This window comes from Theobroma cacao, chromosome 5 (assembly GCF_000208745.1).
Source record: "Theobroma cacao cultivar B97-61/B2 chromosome 5, Criollo_cocoa_genome_V2, whole genome shotgun sequence".
In the NCBI taxonomy this organism is placed as follows: Eukaryota; Viridiplantae; Streptophyta; class Magnoliopsida; order Malvales; family Malvaceae; genus Theobroma; species Theobroma cacao.
Window position 1 is genome coordinate 25251962 of NC_030854.1, and position 19994 is coordinate 25271955.

The following is a 19994-nucleotide window of genomic DNA, read 5'->3' on the forward strand; positions in this document are numbered from 1 at the left end:
CTCTCACTGAATCTCTTTATGTATTTATTGTGCAATCTGTGCCCATATGAATGGAAAGGAAACAGCAAAACTTGTCTTAAAGACTGCTAAGAAACAAGTTAGATACACAGATTGCATAAATCTCATAACACAGAATCAATCATATGCTACATTGAACGCTTGATATACTTCTTTCTAATATTAAAATCAGATCCAATCAAAAACTCTTCTTTCAATTAGGGGATCAATACATTTCTGTACACTCTCTGTAGCTAAACCTAGTAAACTTGAGTTGAGATAAGCCAGGATTGAATTCCCGTCTGTATCATGTCACTGACAAGACTATAAAGGCTTTGTACTATAACTAATCCACTTCAAGCAGAAACCTCAGAAAGGTAGTCTGTACTTTGCTCAATTTTTTTTTTCCTTTTCTGGGACTCAAGTTTACTTTGGTTGCCAATGGCATCAGATATCGCTTTTGGTAGCCAAAACCCAGGTCTTTCAAGAAATGGTGCTCTGTCAAGAACTAATGGCTCTCTCAAGGTTATCTCAATGCCATCATATGTCCATAATGCCAATGTTGCTTCACCCTTGAGGCCCAAGGAGAACCAACCTAAGCCAGCTGCTGCAATGTCGATGCTGTTCGCATCCCAACTACTTCCAGACACTTTAACTTCCCTTTCTTCCCATTTGCCTAATTCAGATGCTCGGTCTTCACCGATGGGTGGCTGAAGAATAAGTAAAATACAGTCATATTAGGGTTTTTTTCATATCATAACTGTAGTTGTATAGAAAAATTCTGTTAAAAAGGAAAAGGTCATCTCCATAGCAATAAATTTGTATTTTAAGTCACAAAAATTTCTCTCAAGTAAAACTACAGAGAAAAATAACACGAATAATTGCTTAAACTGGGCACAAGTTTCCCAGTAATCTCGTACTGCAATCAAGGTCTTCTGTTGGACACAAGGTAAATCCCAAAATACCCTTCTCTCTTTAAAAGTGAAATTTCCTTAATCTTGGTTTTCAGATAAACCAGACTTCAGGAAATTAATCTGACCACTTTCCCCCATCTAGCCCACAAAACACCCCTTCGGAGCTGCTCCTACCTTGGTTTTCAAGCCTTTAGAACGTCTTTGTTTTCTATTGAAAAAAGAATTCACTAAAAGGCCACTAATCCCATCCAACTTGCAAAATGTTTTCCCTTACTTTCCAGGAAAACAAAGACACTAGAAGCACAAACGAAGACCAAATATTTCCTTACTGATATTCTTCCACTTCCCTTTAATGATGACACTAGTTCAAGTTCTTTAAACACCATATAGAATGAGTTCAGCTCCTTAAAAACAATTCAAGAGTCTAGTGGTTTAGAATTGCATATTAGCAGCAGTTAGTGCAACACAACAATCAATACAAGTGGAAAAAGAACTCAGAAACAATCACCAAGTGAAAGGTCTGTGATAACCCGATTAGCATAATATAGAACACTAAATACCAAAGAGAATGAGATAAAATTAAACAACAATATTTGTGCATATAATTTTTAAGAACATTTTTCCAAACAAAATTTACCTGCAACCTGATACCAACATGTTTCTTCTGTATTTCATCAGCATTTTCTACCTTCCCCAAGTGTAGAGAAATATTTGGTGATGCCCAAATTGTAACATAAATTGTCTCCACCGAAGCATGATTAAGATCTAGCCTCATCAACCCACCAACATGGACAGCCTGCCCCACCTGCAAACTTTCAAAGATCTGAAGCATTAGACTTAACAATGTCCCAAATTTAGTTGCATCACTACCTTAAAATATTACAAGCTTGAGACAACAAAAGAGTAGAAATTTCATTATTGTAGACAACAATCAATTAAAGCTAAGATTTAAAAAAGAGGTGAACACCAAAAATTCAAGGATATCCTAATTCTTCTTATATATAACATTAAAATTTTCTGCATAGATTGACAAACTGTTCAGCTAAGGAAGTTCAGGCGCAAGTGACCTAAGTATAGCAGCAAAACAATTGTAAAATCTATTAGAATTATCTAGAGTCCTTCTCCCCTGCTTCATTCTCTTACAAGCATATGCATCAAAAGATTTGAATAACTGATTGCTGCCCATCAAGAGGTATATAGACTCTGGCACTAGATTTGCCCCCTCAAACAAATTATGCTGTCCATCTTATAACGTTATTTCATCTTGCTATAAATTAGCATGGTAGAAGTCAAATTTAAGTGCATTTGGATAAAGGTGAGGATAGTGCCGAACGAAGGAAAAATGAGGGAGATTGAGACACATTTCAGGTATTTGGACGTGAAAAGAATGTCGGCAAATTCCTTATAAGAGTAAATGATTTGGCCTGTCAAACAGATTATAATGTCCATCTTATAAGACTAATTTCATCTTGTTGTGAACCAGCATGATAGAAAGTTAGAAATGAGCACATTTGGGAAAAGGTGAGCACAATGGTGATAGTTGGAGGAAACTTGCCTTCACTCTGTATGTCCGAGGTTTTAGCTCCTTTCTTATTTCAACCATCTTCTGCTCATCTCTATTTAATCTCATAGACATTAGATATGGATGTAGGAGCCCTGGAGTGTCATACATTTTTGCCTTGGCTGACAAAATCCCCCCAATTCGCAAAATCCCAAGAGTTGTCCCAGGAACAGGAGCTTCTGTAAGCCTTGTCGTGTTTGCCTTTTCCTTCTTTGCAAATGCATTGATTAGAGTAGACTTCCCTGCATTTTGAGCCCCAATAACCCACACGTTACCTCGGGGACCTGCTAACTCCTTTATGAATGACAACAAATTCTTTACACCCAAATCCTTACGGGAACTTACCAAATATACCCCATTAAGCTTGGGTGCTCCTCCAGCCTTGGCTCGGTGCCTAACCCATCTGTCTAACCTAGTAGGTGAGATTTGTGACGGGAGAAGATCAACCTTTGTAGCCACAAGAACAAGTTTTGGCAACTTTTTGAAAAGTTTGGAGTCAGTTTGGCCCTCTTCCAACAACTTGAACAATGACTTTGCAGCCCGTTTCGGGAAGGAACCGTCAAAATCAACACAATCAACAACCATAACAACAACAGTAGCACCAGCATTGCCAGTAGGCTTTATTAACCTAGTTGTAATTAATCTATCAAAGTCAAAATCAGGTATCAAGTTTTCAGTAGATTGGTTCTTCACCTGCCCATGATGCCTCAAAGAATGACATCGTGCACAGACAGTCACCTCCTCTTTATCCTTTGCTTCCCTAGCCATCCTTTTCCTTACTGCTTTCGACAATCTCTTCCTTTTACCCTTCTCCATATTTTCTTCTGTAATATTACCATACCCAACAGTCGCTGGAGCAAAACCATCAAACTCTAAATCATCCCCTCCTTTTATAAACTTAGCTTCCCATTCATCAGAATCCCAATCAAACTCATCCCCCTCTCCCAAGTTATCTTCTTTTGCGTCATTTCCCTCAATGTCATCCACAAAATCCTCTTCTTCTTCTTCTTCAACATCATCATCCAACCCTTCAAGTTCATCCCCAAAGTACTCCAGCAAGTCATCTTCATCCTCGTTCGCTGCTACTTTCCTGCCAAAAACCTTCCTTTCCTGATAATAGCCCGGAAGATTTGGGTCCTTATCTTGCATAAAAATCCCACAACCAGGACAGATAGGCCCATAGTTCTGATCCCCATCTCTTCCCTCACTCGAAACCGGATTGTTTCCTCTTCTAGGTGAGACTTTACCATGAATTTTCTCTGTTGTTTGATTAGAAGATTGGTTCTTTACTGCTAAACTAATGGTTGAAACTTTATTTTGTTTGTTATTCTTGTCACCCAATCCTGTAAAAGTAGTGTTTTTGCAAATGGGTTTTATACTATGCATATGAAAGTGAAAGAGAGTAAAGGAATAAAAAAGAAAAACACTGAAATAGCGAATAGCAAAGCAAGTTACCAGGGAAGAAACAAATAGTTGCTTCTGGGTTTTCCTGTGTATTTCCTCTGGTGTTGTGAAACAGCTTGGGGCTCAGCTTGACTATTGTTGCTGATAAGAGAAATGCCATTTTTTCAACATACCAAGACTTCAAACTTTGGTGTAAATCAAAGCTGGAAAACAGAAATAGCAGCAGCGGAAAAATCTCTCCTCATCAGAGCAAAACAGATAGTGTCATATTGGGCGTTGAGGCTTTGGAGAGGATATATTGCTAAATGCCAAAGCAGACTACTCACAAAATCAAAACAATTGGGCCTACTTCTTCAAGTGGGCTTATGATGGGCTAATATTTTAACCATGAGCCGGTCCAAGATTGTTTTTTGATGGATTTAATTCTTAAAACGACATGCTCCCATTCCTTCCCTGACGTGTGCAGGTCATGGAAATCCACGTGTACACCCTCGGATCAATACTTGTAGCTGACGTGTAAATTCAAATCCATGCAACACGCAACATTGTTACACGTGCCCTCCACACAAGTCCCCACCTTAGCCATGGCTTCTTGCGTTTCCAAGTCATGGTCTCTAGCCATGTCCTCAGACCACGTTTGGCGACCCCTTTGCTCTTCCCGCTACCCTTCTTTGTGTAATCTCAAGATCTCCTTATACCACTCAGTCCCATATCACCGCCTCTATGCTATTGGACTCTCCGCTTTCAAACGCGGCTTTAAACCTCCGTGAAAGCCACGTCTTGCCGTAGACAACCTCGTCTTTGCCATTGAATTATCCACCCCCACCACTAGATCAGCCCCTGTTATCACCATAGCAGAGCCAGCCAGCAAAATGATCAATAACGTCGTCCAAGGAAACCAAGTGTTTAAGTTCGATATCGGTGTGAATGATGACCGGTGTTTCCCGGGAGTGAAAGCTTTGGAAGAGACAACGATGAAGTGGAACGTGGTGTGAAGAGGATGGGAAGCAGTATTTACGATGATGGATTGGGAAGGAAAGATAAGTTGCACGGCAGAGGCGGTGCAGTGGTGGTTCTCGGAGGAGCTCCCGTCGCCGGGGTGTTGCTCAAGCGAGGTGGGAAGTGGGATCGTAGCGGATGTGAAGGTGGGTTTTGGTGGAAAGGGAGAGAGGGAGACAGATGGATGGTTTAAAGTGGAAAAATTGAGCGTAGGAATTTTGAGGCGCGCAGATTGGAGATATGTGAGCATTGATGATGGCCTTAGATATTTACAGCATTTTCTTCTGCCTTGCCATCATATGTAAATTTTATTTTTATTATTATTTTCTTTAAATTGATACAATTATAAATACAATCAAATAGAACATGAAATTTAAAAATTCAAACTAAGTGATTAGAAAATTTTGTTATATTGTGTTATAGAGATCAGGTATACAAAATTGAAATAATTTTGAGAGAAAATAAATTAAAGTCAAAACCATCCCAACAATAAGAACTTGTGAGTTAATTTTTAGCGATGTAGAGCTCCATTCGATTAAAAAGATTTTAAGTTTGGTTCAAGTTCGGTCAAGTTTTAATATTTTGTGGTCAAATTTGATTTTCAAAATAAATAAATTATTTAAATTCAATTATATTAATTAGAGTATTCTTTATAATTATAGAATACATTTGAGACATTCTATAATTTGATATTTTTATATTTTAAACATGATAATTTCAAATACTAGTATAAAATTTAAGATAAAATATTTAAATATATTTTATCAAAATGATATGGAGATTTGTTAGTTTGAGAAATGAATATTTTACTTCGAAAGAATGTTTGGACACATACTAACCATTGTTAAAGTTTTTGTCAATTTGTTAATGTAATAATTTTTTTGAATAATTTTATTTTTAAAAATGTAAAAAATTATAATATTATTTAAATATTTATTTTTTATTTTTAAATTTTTTATAAAACAACTTACTGTACGAGGTGATTGTCTGAAAAAGAAAAAAAACATAAGGTGAGTGTCAAAAAGAAAGAAAAGTTGAGGGAAAGAGGACATGGTCTTTTAGTTTTCTTATTTTTTAAATAATTGAATTTGAGTGTTTATTTTTTAAATTAATGGATTTTGGCGTGGTTTTAATCAAAATTTGAGAATATTTATATATTTTATCTTAAAATTTATATAGAAATTATCTTTTTAAATTTGAGAAAAGAATGTATAGAGATACATAGGGATGGATGGAAGGAAAATAAAAACTTTTTTCTTCATATTTATTTGAAAGCATGCTGCAAATATTTGGCGCCAAAATAACGAGCTTCCCAAAATTTGTTCAAATTACCCAAAATGCCCTCGTTACCTACTATTTATCTTCCCCAGCACGGCTCAAAAATGGAACTTAAAAAAAAAAAAAAAAGAAGAAAAGACGGCAAGAAAGAAAGAAAAATGCACCCAAGGAAAAGCTCTTCGTCTCTCTCTCCAATCCTAGTCGGTAAAATCAGTTCCATTATTTGTAAAGATTCTAAACCCTAATTTAATCATTTTTTTTAAAAAAAAATTTATTTAGTTTTCCATTTTACAGGTAATTGCGAGGTTTTGATTGACGCGAACAAGTACAGTTGCAACTCTGATTCCAACAGCCTCCAAATCTCTATTTCAAAAAACACAAATATTAAAATCTCGGGTACTGCTTATTTTTTTTTCTTAATTTACTGGAATTAATTTATGTTTTTATCTCTTGTATTTGTTTAAACTAGCTTGAATTTGTGCACATTAAAATAATACTAAAATATCTTACCATTCACTGGTTTCTACGGCATTTTTGATTGGAAATGTGATGATTTTTTTTTTCGAAAAAAATGAAGAATCTACTTTTTGATCTTTATAAATTTTAGGCCTCATTTGATTATTGTTTTTGCCCTTTAAAAAACTTGTTAAAATGCAAAAGCAAATGAGAGAAAAATAAATTTGTAATTAACTGAAGCCTGAAAGTGAAAAATTACCATAATACAACTCTATTTTTAATATAATCATTCATTATAAATGAGTAAAACCTAGTTTGAATGTGCATTTAACTGAAAACTTGGAGAAACTCAAAATATTTAAATGTTTGTATTAGTTTCTTTGTTATTTACTTACTTAGCCATTATTATATTTTGAGCTTGTTTAGTTTACTGTTGTTTTAGTGAGGGAAGAGATGAATACAAAGTCTGGTAATGACCTTTTGCCCTCAAAATCTGAAGGAAAAGGTTAGATGACCTTTTTGCTGAGTTTAGTTTTTAATTCTTCTATAATATGTTTTGTTGGTGCTTGTTCCTTGGAATTTTCTGGTATTTTATGAAATTAAATTGATGTCTTATCTTGTATTTGAACTTGTGCTAATATAGGTGAGGAAGGTAGATGTTCCGCTGCCAAAAATAAATATATGGTTGTTCTTGTTAATCCTAAAGATGTTGATGGTGCTACAAAATCTTATCTTCAGGTATGTGTGTGTGTGTGTGTGTGTGTATTCTAGATCTCTCTTTGTGTATGTGCATGTGTGTGTGACTCTGTTTTCAAGAATGATTGTTTCCTTTTACCATCTGAATTGGAGATTTTCACTATAAAAGATTGTCCATGTTTTTAATTGAGTATCCCTGGTGCTCCTCTTGATTTTCGGATATTTCTTGCTATACCTTTTGTTATGCAATCTAATAACTTGTCTTGAGCATAAATGGCTTTACAGGAAGCGCTGAAGTTATTCAATGGGGAGTTACCAACAATGAATTATGCTGCAAATACGGGAAAGCAGTCTATGTTTCTTGAAAGATGTTTGTCAAATGGGTATCATACAATTTTATACTTGTTCTTACATCAATTATTCCCTTTACTTAGTGCAAAAGGTTTTTAGTTGATCTGATGATTAGCATTAGTTTGTAGAATATGGATTCACTATTGCCAAAAAGGCATCATTGTGGTAGTAATTACAGATTCAAGGAAGCTTTTATTTATATGATTTTTTTGCTGCAGGAAATACTGCACATTGCTTCTGAAGTATAAGCCTTTTGAAGAGTTTGAGGAGGTAGACTTAGTGCAATTTATGGTTTCTTTTTCTTTATTACATTATAAAAGCTTCATTCTTCATTACCTTTGCAGTTTCATACCTGTAATGTTATTTAAGAATTGTCCTTTTATGTTCGCTTTTACCATGTGCTAAACAAATCTGAAAGGTGCATTTTACTAGAGAATATAGCTAAATGAATGGTCTAATTTTTTAATTTCTTCGTCTTTCCCTGGGCCATGTGTTTTCCTTCCCAAGTCTAAGTGCACCAGTAAATTACTATGAAGGAGTTCAATGTTTATACCAAGTTTATTGCAGGTTGCATTTTTTTATTGCAGTCCATACATCAAGGCAAATTCAAGAAAGCAATGTGAGATTTTTTTTTCCCAGTTATTTCTTATAATCTTTCTCTTGTTCCTTATGCAGGTTATAGCGGCAATCACTTATCAAATCATCCCTGCTGACACACAGTTTGCTGAGATCCCTCTTGCTGCTGTTAATTCAATCTATCAGCATAAGGTTCATTGTCTTCCTAGATGTTTAGATGTTTTCCACTCACTATTTTGTTGCTTGCTATTGTTCAAAATATCATTAAGTTCAGGACTTCTTGAGGAATGGACTTATACTGTATCTAACAACACCGGGGATGGATCTTTTTCAAATTATGATAATGTAATACCTCTTCATATGCTCCAATAATCTTTTCTATATAATGGAAAACGCAGAGCAACTCATCAATTATGAAAAACTAATTGGGACTATAAAAACTGAAAATATAGTTTTATATAATGGAACTTCTTTTGATTGAAGATTTGGGTTAAATCTGCTAAAATTTCAGAACTTATTGAATGCTGCTCTTAGACATTAAATTTGATTTTGTTTTATTAATTTTATTGACTGTCTTGTACTGTTGGATGCTAGTTTGGGTGTTTCATGTTCAAAGTTAAGTGGCTTATTTCAATAATATCAGGGTTTTGGTCGCTTCTTGTATATGGAATTGAAGAAGAGACTTCAGAGTGTTGGCATTCGCACAATATTATGTTGGGGTGACGAGGAATCTGAAGGTTTTTGGCTTAAACAGGTAATGCATGGATGGAACATATCATAATTGGCTGACCTCTTCTTATGTTATTCTGAATGTAAACGGCAGTATGTTTTGCAAAGAAAATCCTGTTTCTTTTACCTATTTGACATCACCACAGAAAGGTAGGCCCTGTAAATCATGTTGAACTTTTTTCTTTATTTTCTTAAAGATGCATAATAATATCTTAATTTGAAATTATAATTGTTAATCATTTATGCTGAAGAAGCTTATTACCTTTTTTGATGTTTGACTTTTGTGAAAATTAAAAATTGTAGGGCTTTGTATCAATAGCAGAAGTGGACAAAAAGGGTAGAGCTCGGAGGCTTCCTATTAAGGCTGATATACGTAAAGCACTATGCTTTCCTGGAGGTTCAACCCTTATGGTTTCTCATCTTAGTAAAGATGCTTCAGCTGCAGGAGAATATCTGAGCTTTTCTTATCCACTAAAGCTTTATGAGAAGTCTCAATCCTCAGCTCCTGATAAATCTTTAGGTCAAAAAGCAGCCAATGTTGCTGCCAAGCAGTGTTCTTGTTCCTCCCAAGGTGCAAAGAGGAAGGTTTGGGAAGCATCATTGTCCTCTTTGAAGACAAAAAAAGTGAAGGGAACTCATGAAATTGACAGTCATCAAAACGGCTGTCAGTTAGATTCTAACAGGCGTATAATCGCAGATAGTGACAGATATGGTTCTTGGCTTGATCGGTGCTCCGTTTCAACAGATAAATCATTGGTGGAAGTTACTCCTGGAGTTTCTTTGATTAATAATTTCATGGAAAGTGAGGCTCAAGAAGGTAGACCAAATTGTATGACACCAGAAGCACTAGCCACTAAAGAACTTCAATCAAATAGAGATTGCTTTAGAATTATGTTGATGAATATTGCTGATGATACAAAGAAAACACATCTTACAAAGGTATGTTGACTTCATTTATTTTTGTTTGATGTGAATAATACATGCTGGCATATAACAACAAACTGAGCACTTCCCTATTATGTGGGAGGGGCTGATCATATATGGGTTATTTCCCAAAACGCTAGTCTCATTTAGCATGCTTTTGATCACCTTTTCACATGATTTCATCCTATTACTCACCAACTAGTGTTTTTGCAATGAAACAACACTTATAAGCTTACCCTTCTAGCATGTTTCCTTCATTAAGTTATAGAAATTTGCTCAAAACCAAGTCAATGCTCTAGCGACTGAAGGAGGGAAAAGCCTTCCTAAACCTAAATAACCTTCCATTTCTCCTTTGAGAAAGATGCTGAGCCTCGCATTCTCTTCAATCAAAGGCATACGCTGGAAAGCACACCTCATGCATGTGTAGGTATCTTTCTCAATTCAGATATTGGTGGTTTAACATGTTAGTTAATAGAGCAAGCTTTTTCCTGGAATAATCTGGCCACATGCTTAGTGCTTGCTCTTTAAAATTTATACATCAATATGAGCATAGATCTCTTTGTAGCTATGACCTTCCTTTTAGACCTTTTCTGTAGCTTCCTTTATGCGAGAGATTGTAATTTACAGAACTTTCTCTAGTTGTTTCTGGAAAGAATTCTTTTAGTTCAAAGGAAGGTCCTCAAAACTGCACAAAGGTGTGACCTTACCTGGCTTTTAAATCGTTTACAAAATCAAATTCCAGGATAAAGCTCTAGGAGAAAATTTTCCAACAGCTCTTTTTTGGGGTACCGGTAGGAATAAAAATTACTTTTCCTAGGGATGATTCTATGGAAGCCAGGCTGACTTTCTAAGTGGTGAGTCTAATGGATTACAAAATTATAAATCAAGTAGCTGAAATTATGGAAAAAGTCATCTACTCCAGTTTCTTCAGTTTTGAAAGAACTTTTTACAAATCTTAATTACTTTCCACAGGAAAATGTATGGATGTAGTTGTTTGGTTAAGTTTTCACACCCTGCAAGTTCTGTTTGATTAACTCTTTTCTCCTTTTTTTTTGCATTACATTGGTTACACATTTTCTCCTAGTAGATTTTGAAGTATTGAAGAGTATTGACTCATTTATGTGTTTGGCTTAGTTTTTACATTAACTTGCTCCAAATATTGATGTTAGGGTTTTTGCTTCAATTTCTTTTATCACAGTACTTCATCATGCTACTTGAATTAGACATATATTTGTTAAGCATTATATTTTTTTGATATAGGTAATTGAAAACCTTGGTGGCACTCCAACCTCTGATGGAAGGATAAGCACACATATTGTAACAGGAAAAGTGAGAAAAACACTGAATTTCTGCACTGCTTTCTGTTCAGGGTTAGTCTTAATTTGATAGGCAAAATGATAAGACGTTGAATTCCTTTGGCTTTACTTTGATGGATAATGCGAATGTATCACATTATATGTCCATGTTTTTGCAACCAGTTACCATCATTGCACATTTGAACTTGTAAATTTTTGTACCTTCTCCCCCTTAATTATTTCCCATTTCCAGGACTGAAGAAATTATAAAATATGTATGTGTCATGGAATTGAATGTGAAATGGCTTTTAGATTCTTTTTCTTGGCATTTTGTTTGGAGATTCCGTTTTGTCTATATGTTAAAATGAGATTATACAGTCATTTTCATGTCTGACATTTGTTTTTCCTTTCTTTTGTTACATGTGGCATTCATATTAACAAATTTTTGTGATCCTATGGTGCTTTCTTAATTTAAGGATAGTATCAGAACTGATACTTGGATATCTGTTGTGTGTGGGAAATTATCCAAAAATTTTCTTAAAGTTCTAATATGTTCTTTTCATCCCAAGGTTTAAGAAGCTATACTCTCTTATTGACCTTTTATCTGGTAAACATTGTGTGCAATTCCCATCGGTTTGCCATGTAACACTCTTGAGGCTGAATATAGACTTTTCGCAGGTACATCATCGTTGGCATCCTACTAATAGCATAACTAACAAAGTTGTTCAAATGCAAGCATGGTTAATAAGTCATGAAGGAGAGCTGAAAGGTCGATCTGCATGCCATAGAGCCTTGGGTACCATAGTTCATAAGTTTTGTAGAAATCATTATTATTCCTGGAAAGATGGCAATTTCCACTTTAACCCCTAAAATTTATATGATGATCACCTTCTATAGTATAAATTTGGTTTTTTGCTCACAGTTTTAGTCATTGTAAGACTCCTTGCTTTATATCATGCATGTTTTAACATGAATGCCTCTGTTTGCCAGCACACAAAGGTTATTTCATATGTGTTATAGATTCACTCGATAGGTTTGATCTAATGCAGGGCTTGGATAGTTTCACCGAGTTGGTTAAAAGAAAGCTTTACGGAAGGAAAATTTGTGGGTGAGTTGAAAAGAATATATAGATTTTATGTACTTATTACCCAATGAATTGCTATTGAAATCTTTTAACTTTCCCTCTTACCCTACAGATGAATTGCCTTATATATTACACGATGAAGATTATGTATTGAAGTACAGAACTGAGCTAAAAGATTCTATTTTTCGAGCCAAAGCAAGGCCTGGAGCTCTGCTTAAAGGATATAATTTATGCATCGCAGCTCATGTTCAACCCCCTGTCACAACTCTGTCTGCCATCATCAGGTCTGCTGGTGGAAATGTAAGCTCTAGGCATCTTGTTACGGTTAAGTAAGCTTAAGACCTTAATGGTGATTTCTTTGTTGTTCTAGGATAATGGCATCAAAGATTTTGCATACCAAAGTAAAATGTACATATTCAAGCAGATAAAATCTGCCAATGGGAAGCTGCTGTTTATACAGAGCTCATGTATAATTAAAATTTTGCATGGATTAGGTATTGTTTTCCTCTAGTAGTTTTACATCTGGCTTCTTTGCTTGTTTAGATGATTAATACTTTAGTCATGAATCGAATGCTTTCAGTTACTGGTTAAATTCATGAATATAAACCAAAAGTAAACCTTTGTCAACCACATTATGAAGGTTTGCTTTGAAGGATAGTTAGTATGTCAAAAAATCAATAACATATAGCGGTGTATGCGTGTAAAAATTTTAGCTGGATGTGTAAAATATATTTTTATTTATCGTAATCATCATTGTCTGCAATTTGTTACTGGTCATACTATCTATGCAGATTATCCGTGGAGTGGACAAAGTAAAAGAAGCATCAAAAACAATCTTCATTGCGTGTGCAGATGACATGGAGGAGGCGTTATCTGCTGTAAAGAAAGGAATATGGACTTTCAGCAGTGAGTGGTTGATGAATTGTGTCATGAGACAAGAACTAGACTTGGAGGCTCCCCAATTTGCAGAGTCCTTGTAAGGAGGTCTTAACTTACAAGGGTAATTATGGAAGGTAAATTAGTACCGGCGATTCTGTTTCCTGTCCCCAATGACACAACACAAGAATGTTCATATTCGTCGTGGAGAATTTTTTTTTTTTTTTTTTTTAAATGAAAGTATGTTAAGTTTTGGAGGATTATTTTATTTAATTTTGTTTTTATTTTGATTTGGCAACTTTTGGTAAAAAGAATTATAGGTGACATGAACCATATCAGGTTACAAAAGCCTAGTTAACTGTCCAAATTGCCACGCTGTGATCGTGTTATTTTCTCCACGAGGCCAGTATAATCCTTTTGTTCACAAACGTCCTTCAAGATTGCAATATGCAAGTCCGTGGATCAAAATAGCGGTACCGGCTATTCATGCAACCTTCCGGTTCACATTTTCTTTTTAATGTTTCTTTAATCCTTCAATTCCCATCTTCGTTCTTTGGAAGGATGTTATTGTGTCTAATTTTACTCTCGGATGAGAATATGTTTTGTCATTTGAAATCAATCATTTATAATAATTAATATATAAAATTAAATTTAAAATTTTATAATAAAGAATAGATTTAATTAGGTGATATTCAATCTCATTCAAATAAAATTTATTGGTGACGATATGTTTTCTTTTCAGAGTAGTTAGGTTTCTTGACTCATGGTTATCTTTGAAGATTGTTGAACTAAGATTTCAATCAACTTGCAAGATTGCTTTTGGGTTTTTAATTGCAAGACTGCTTTTGGGATTTTGAGAAAATTTGTTAAACAAAGAGGAGAATGGAAAATGGCTTGGAAAAAATATTTTAAAATGTACAATATTTATAAAGGTAATATAGTCCAAAAATAATATTTTTGATCTAGTCAAAGGCAAAGATACCCTTAGTTTTATTAATTATGATCTAGTTAATGAGTGTTTATAAGCAGTTTCTTTAGCACTTGTTAAGGTTAATTAAATTTAAAACATATGTTATTTTAATGTATTAAGAAAGAAAATCATTTATTAGCAAAATTCAAAAAAAAAAAACAAAGTTGGACAAAAATGAAGCTGACGTGGAAGGCACTTTGCAACTCCAAAAAAGATAAGGCCACTGATGGAGCAGGGCAGCAGGCACCTTGAGGTCTTAGGCTTCCAAGCGACAGCATGAACCATACAGCTACAGGATAATCTACGGTTGCCCTTGCCCACACCTCTTCTCTACATTATCGTATCTTTGTCTGTCTGTCTGTCCATGGTTTGCAAAGACACAAGATGACGGCCGAAGTCGTGTTTGCAAGAGGACACGCCATTCCTGCATTAACTCCATGGCAATCTTCTTCAACGAAGAGAAAGTCAAAACCTACTCAGTTTTTACATTTCACCGTTCGGGCTTGTCATTCCATTGATGACAAGAACAGGGTCTATAAGCAACTGGGTATGTCTCCCCGCCCCCCCTTCTTTTTTTTTAATTGAAGCTCTGTTTTACATTCACCATTCGGGCTTCTCTGTCTCCCTTTCATTTTTGTTGACGAATTTACATTCTTGGCGTTATAATTCCAAATTGGTTTTGGAGTTAATCCTAAAGCAACATTGATTTTGCTTTCTTTTGCTTTATGCTATGAAAATCTGCTTTCCAAACTTGTGAAGAGGCATAGAGTCTTTTGCAAGCTGAAAAAACTAAGAAAATGAAATTTGAAAAATATTTCACTATTGTCATATTGGATTTTTTTTTTTTTTTTTTTTTGGGAACGTTGTGGCTGGGGTTATTGGAAGAATCATCTCCATAAATGCCTCTTCCTTTAAAAGAACGTTGAGTGGATTTTCAGAGATAATATAACATGCGAAACCTCTATACTTTTGAAACTTTGGCATGTTTAAGTGAGAGATGCTTGTGACATGCACAATTAGTGTTATAGAGGATCTAAAATATGTTTCTGTAGGCATTCAAAACTAAAAATATGAGTTGTTTTTGGAAGGTTTGTTACGTTGATTAGTTTATTGGAGTATTAGTGGAAAACCTTTATATTCTTATGTAGGTAGCTGGAAAATATTACCTTTAACATTCTAAATATCTTTCTTACTTAAACAAGCTGGAATATACACTGAAAGGATGTTGTTAATCAGATGGTGCCATCACCATATAAGTTTCCTAGTCGGGCATTACTGATAATTTATAGTTTCATGGTCTTTTAATGAAATTGCTAGTCATTAGAAGAATTTGCATTTTGATATATTCATTGCAATCTTTTTTCTTTTTCAAATTTCTGAGTTAACATTGTATTATCACTACTTACATTAGGTCTATTTTCATTGAAAAAGAAGATTGAAGATATCATTCTCCGAGCTGAGATGTTGGCACCAACTGCCCTCGAACTTGAAGAAGCAAGGAGAATCAAGCAAGAACAAATGATACGTGATTATAATCTATGGGATGACCCTGTTAAATCCAATGAAATTCTTGTCAAGTTGGCTGATAGTGCCAAAATGGTTGATGCTCTCAAAGATTTAAAGTATAAGGTGATGTGCACCAGAGACTAGTTTAAAGGAGTTTTATATGAAAAATTCACATTTCAATTTATAGAAATATCAGATAGGGCTTTGTTTGATTTTGTTAGCATCTAAAATAGACTTCTTTTGGCACCTTACTCATACAAATGCATACATCCTTGGTTATGTTTTGCTCCATAACTTGTTTGCTGGATTAGGTCTTTATTAGTAGAACTTTATTGAAGCTTTTTTTTTTTTTTTTTTTGGCTTCTATTGGAGGAACTGATGGTTGTCAGAAAGTTATAAAACAATTTTTGCTTATTTCTGCAGGCTGAAGAAGCAAAGCTGATCACACAGTTGGCTGAGATAGATGCTGTCAATTACAGCCTCTTTGAGCAAGCATATGATGCATCTTTAGTTGTTAGTGATTTGTTAGATAAATATGAGGTATCGAAGCTCCTTAGGGGGCCATATGACATGGAGGGTGCATGTGTCATCATCAAAGCTGGATCAGGAGGCAACAAATCTGAGGTTTGACTTCCTCTGTTCCTCTTCTTTCTCTGGAATTTAACTTTGAGTAGTTAAATTTATCACTTTTCTTTAATGAAATGTCATATAGCTTCAAGATTTTGCCTCTGGTTGTGTGTAAACACTTTTTGCATTCCCAAATTGAGCAGATAAATAGGCAACTCTAAGTCAGATATTTATAACTTACTATACAAATAGACATGTTTGTTGCTTATAAAATTACAAGACTTCTTATTTGGCAGAGTTTTGTGATTAACTTTTAATATTTCCAATGTTTTGTCTAATAGTCTATGTCAAGACTTATTTATAATTATGTGCTGGGAGTGGCCAGTTCACCATCGTGGATTTAGATTATTGTTAGTGCTTTCATAAATTAACATACACACTTAGTATGGAGCATAATTTATTTCTTGCGAGGTTCATCCCATGTCATTTTGCAAGTATTTACTATTCCTCCCATGTAGAAGTTTATAGAGTTTTGAGGCCGATCTCTTTTTTAGGTTATGGATCTAAGCTAAGGTGGATGCCATCATTTTAAAAGTGTTTGTTCATGCAGCAAGCTTGGAGCATGAGACATGGTCAGAATGATGCTCTATTAGGTTATTTGTCACCTGTGATGTACAATTATATCCTGTTTCTATCTAACATGGTGTTAAATAATAATCTTCCACTTCAGGTGTGGGCTGAACAACTTCTTAGCATGTATATCAAGTGGGCCGAAAAGCAAGGTTATAGGGGTAGACTTGTCGAGAAGAACCTTTCTGCAGATGGTGGTATCAAGTCAGCAACTATTGAGTTCGAATTTGAGTATGCTTATGGTTATCTTTCGGGAGAGAGAGGTGTCCATTTCATGATAAGAAGTTCTCAAAAGGGATCTGTTCGCCGTGAGGTATGTTTACTAGTACCTTTCTGACCTGAGATTCCAAAGTCATGTGGATTTCTCACCTGCTTAACATTGAGGAAAGGACTTACTCACTAGTAGTTTTTCTCTCCTCGCCCATCTTTTTTTTCATTATTAGGAGTACTCTGTCTTACAAAACCATTTTTTTTTTTTTTAAACCTGGCAGGTTAGCTCAGTAGGTGTGGATGTCGTTCCTGTTTTCCTCGGATCAACTCCTGACCTCCAAATCAGTGATGAGGATTTGATTCTTTCAGCCCCTCTGTTGCTTGGAGAAAATAAGAGCCTGACTGCATATACAGTTTGCGTTCAGCATATCCCTACTGGCATAACTGTCCAATCTTCAGGTGCTTCATTTTCTATCAGAAGTCATTATCCATGTTTTGTTTGGATTCGACCCCTAGCTTATTTTTTTGTTTAAATTATCTAGAATTTTCTAATTTGTTTTGATCAAATTGGTTTGGAAAATAGCATATGCAGGAAGAAATAGATAATGTACTATAATTTAGTTAACACTGGCAGCCGGTCTGGATGGTGAAGAAATATAATTCCAGAACTATTTTATTTGTATATTTCTGAAAGCTTTTAGTGAACTAGCACCATTTTATTTCCCTTACCTTAAATTCCAGTAAAAAGTATGAGAAGCAATACTAATGGAATTATTGGCTGGTAAATTCCATGTATAACTTTAAAATCATCTTACTATTAACTTTTTGTCTTTTGACCATGAAATGAAGAGACACTTAAAAGCATTGACCATTGAGAAAGGCACAAGGTGTTTTGCCCAATCTGAATACAAATTGTTGTGAACTGGATGTATTTTCAGGAAAAATGTCTGTTCTCGAGTTTTTTGTGCTTGATGATGGCGAAAATGGTTAAAAATAGTTTTGTCAGAGCTGGTGATATGAGCTTCTCTCTACCGAAAGTGAATGAAGGCATGACATGCAAGATTAATCTCTTCTTGACAGCCTTCAAAAATCTATTTTTTCTTTTTTTTTTTGTTTTTTTTTTTTGGGTGTGGGTGAGGGGGGTGTTGGTTTGGTAAGGCACATTGACAGATTTTGATGGGGATGCTTCCTGCTCTGCTTTGTTCTCTTAGTTCATATCCCAGGCTGTATCTTCTACCAAAACTTTCTTGACCTTTTTAAAAGGGAAAGTAAAGTAAATCATGTTTTATGTTCAGGTGAGAGGAGCTACTTTGCCAATCAAATCAAAGCGCTCAACCGATTGAAGGCCAAACTTCTTGTCATAGCAAATGAGCAAGGAGTCTCCACTGTTAGTAGCATCAAGGCGGATGCCTTTGTGGATGTGTGGGAAAAGGAGACTCGGAGGTACATGTTTCACCCCAGCAAGCTAGTGCAAGATATAAAAACCGGCCTTGAGTTGGCTGACCTAAATTCTGTTCTGGATGGAAATATTGAACCTCTTATTGGAGCTCATATCAACATTAGACAGCCAAATTGTACAATCTAAATTCACATTGTGTACTTGTACTCCTACAACTGAAACATTTTATTGCATGCATATGATTTGAAAATATAAACCTGATGTACAATTTCATCTATCAGTTTTATGAACACATGCTTGATCAAAGAACAGGCTGAATATATATAGCTTATTGCAATTTCTACTCCATTGAAACTGTCATTTACATTGTTGACATGGTTATAATGTCTACTTGCTTGTTTACATGATGGAGACATGCCCAAAGCTTTAGAGCCCCCACTTAAAGCAGGTGCTTATGTTGGAGGCTTTCTTCTCCTGTCAATCAGGCTGCCACTAACAATAAGTTGTGGTGCAGACCTCTAAAGCATTAGGGATGTCAACGGGTCAGATATTTTATAATTTTAAAAATATTTTATAATTTTGAGATACTCGAACTCTAACTCTATAAAAAATTAACTATTTTAACTTTATTAATTACTTGTATAATTTTAAAATTATTATCTTAATTTTATTACATTTTTACTACTCTATAATTACTTTAACTCACTTAAAAATTCGATTAAATTAAAAAATTATTAAAATTTTCTTCATAAAATTTCTCTACGTATCAACTCTAAAAAACTGTCTGAAGCAGTCAATAAATTAGTATCATTTTTTAGTAACAGACAACACTAATTGAAGCAGAAAATCTTGTTTGCATAACAATTATTAAGAATGAACCTAGTTTGACAAAATCCTATAGCAAAATCTCAGCTAGGGAAGAACAAGGGCGTGGGGCTTCGGGCGACATCAAGGCAGCTGGCAGGGCGTGGTTGTGGTTGGGCAGCTGGGGAGAAAAGAAAGATGAATCAATGAAGGAGCTGAGCGTGGCGTGGTAGGCTAGTAGCTAGGGAAGAACAAGGGCATGGGGCTTGGGGCGACACCAAGGTAGCCGGTAGGGCGTGGCTGTGGCTAGGCGGCTGGACAGAAAAAAAAGATGAACCGATGAAGGAGCAGAGCTTGGCGTGGTAGGTCGGCAGCTGACGGGCGTGGTGTGGTAGGCCGGTAGCTGGGGTCGGGGAAGAACAACAGAAGAAGGACTCGACTGAAGGAGGCAAGGAGCGGCTACCGATTAGAAGAAAAGAAAGAAAGAAAAAAAGGGGGTTAGGGTGGCTAGGGTTTTTATTTTTTAATCATTTTGTCTTTTTATTAACATCAATTACTATTACATAAACATTTCACATTTGGATTAACGTGAAAAAAAAATATTTTGTTATATAAATTTTATAAGTTTATAAATTATTATTTTTATAATATTAATATAAAATAAAAAATAAATATATATTAAAAATATTATTATGTATACACAAAATAATAATTATATTTTTTAAAATAAATACTAATTTATATAAAACATAGTTATCAAAAGACCTT

General features: G+C 35.0%; 4 protein-coding genes across 4 annotated transcripts; 3 read left to right on the plus strand and 1 right to left on the minus strand.

Annotated features, from left to right (window-relative positions):
- LOC18598835 (GTP-binding protein BRASSINAZOLE INSENSITIVE PALE GREEN 2, chloroplastic) lies at positions 88 to 4155 on the minus strand. Its single transcript, XM_018121752.1, has 4 exons — positions 3928 to 4155; positions 2467 to 3815; positions 1549 to 1716; positions 88 to 707 (listed from the first exon to the last, which is right to left on the minus strand). The coding sequence occupies exons 1-4, from the start codon at positions 4034 to 4036 to the stop codon at positions 354 to 356; spliced, it is 1980 nt and encodes a 659-aa protein (XP_017977241.1). The 5' UTR covers positions 4037 to 4155; the 3' UTR covers positions 88 to 353.
- On the plus strand, positions 4299 to 5218 carry LOC108662289 (probable F-box protein At5g04010). The gene is given in 1 exon segment (XM_018121753.1): positions 4299 to 5218. A coding segment is annotated over 1 exon segment (774 nt). The 5' UTR covers positions 4299 to 4406; the 3' UTR covers positions 5181 to 5218.
- On the plus strand, positions 6271 to 13317 carry LOC18598836. Its single transcript, XM_007028537.2, has 13 exons — positions 6271 to 6357; positions 6448 to 6549; positions 7052 to 7114; positions 7253 to 7347; positions 7591 to 7688; positions 7875 to 7926; positions 8332 to 8424; positions 8876 to 8986; positions 9265 to 9900; positions 11146 to 11255; positions 12230 to 12288; positions 12377 to 12564; positions 13056 to 13317. Exons 1-13 carry the CDS (start codon positions 6312 to 6314, stop codon positions 13242 to 13244), a joined length of 1842 nt encoding a protein of 613 aa, XP_007028599.2. The 5' UTR covers positions 6271 to 6311; the 3' UTR covers positions 13245 to 13317.
- LOC18598837 (peptide chain release factor PrfB3, chloroplastic) lies at positions 14338 to 18770 on the plus strand. The gene is made up of 6 exons (XM_007028538.2): positions 14338 to 14657; positions 15522 to 15739; positions 16040 to 16240; positions 16914 to 17126; positions 17305 to 17482; positions 18319 to 18770. The coding sequence occupies exons 1-6, from the start codon at positions 14495 to 14497 to the stop codon at positions 18606 to 18608; spliced, it is 1263 nt and encodes a 420-aa protein (XP_007028600.1). The 5' UTR covers positions 14338 to 14494; the 3' UTR covers positions 18609 to 18770.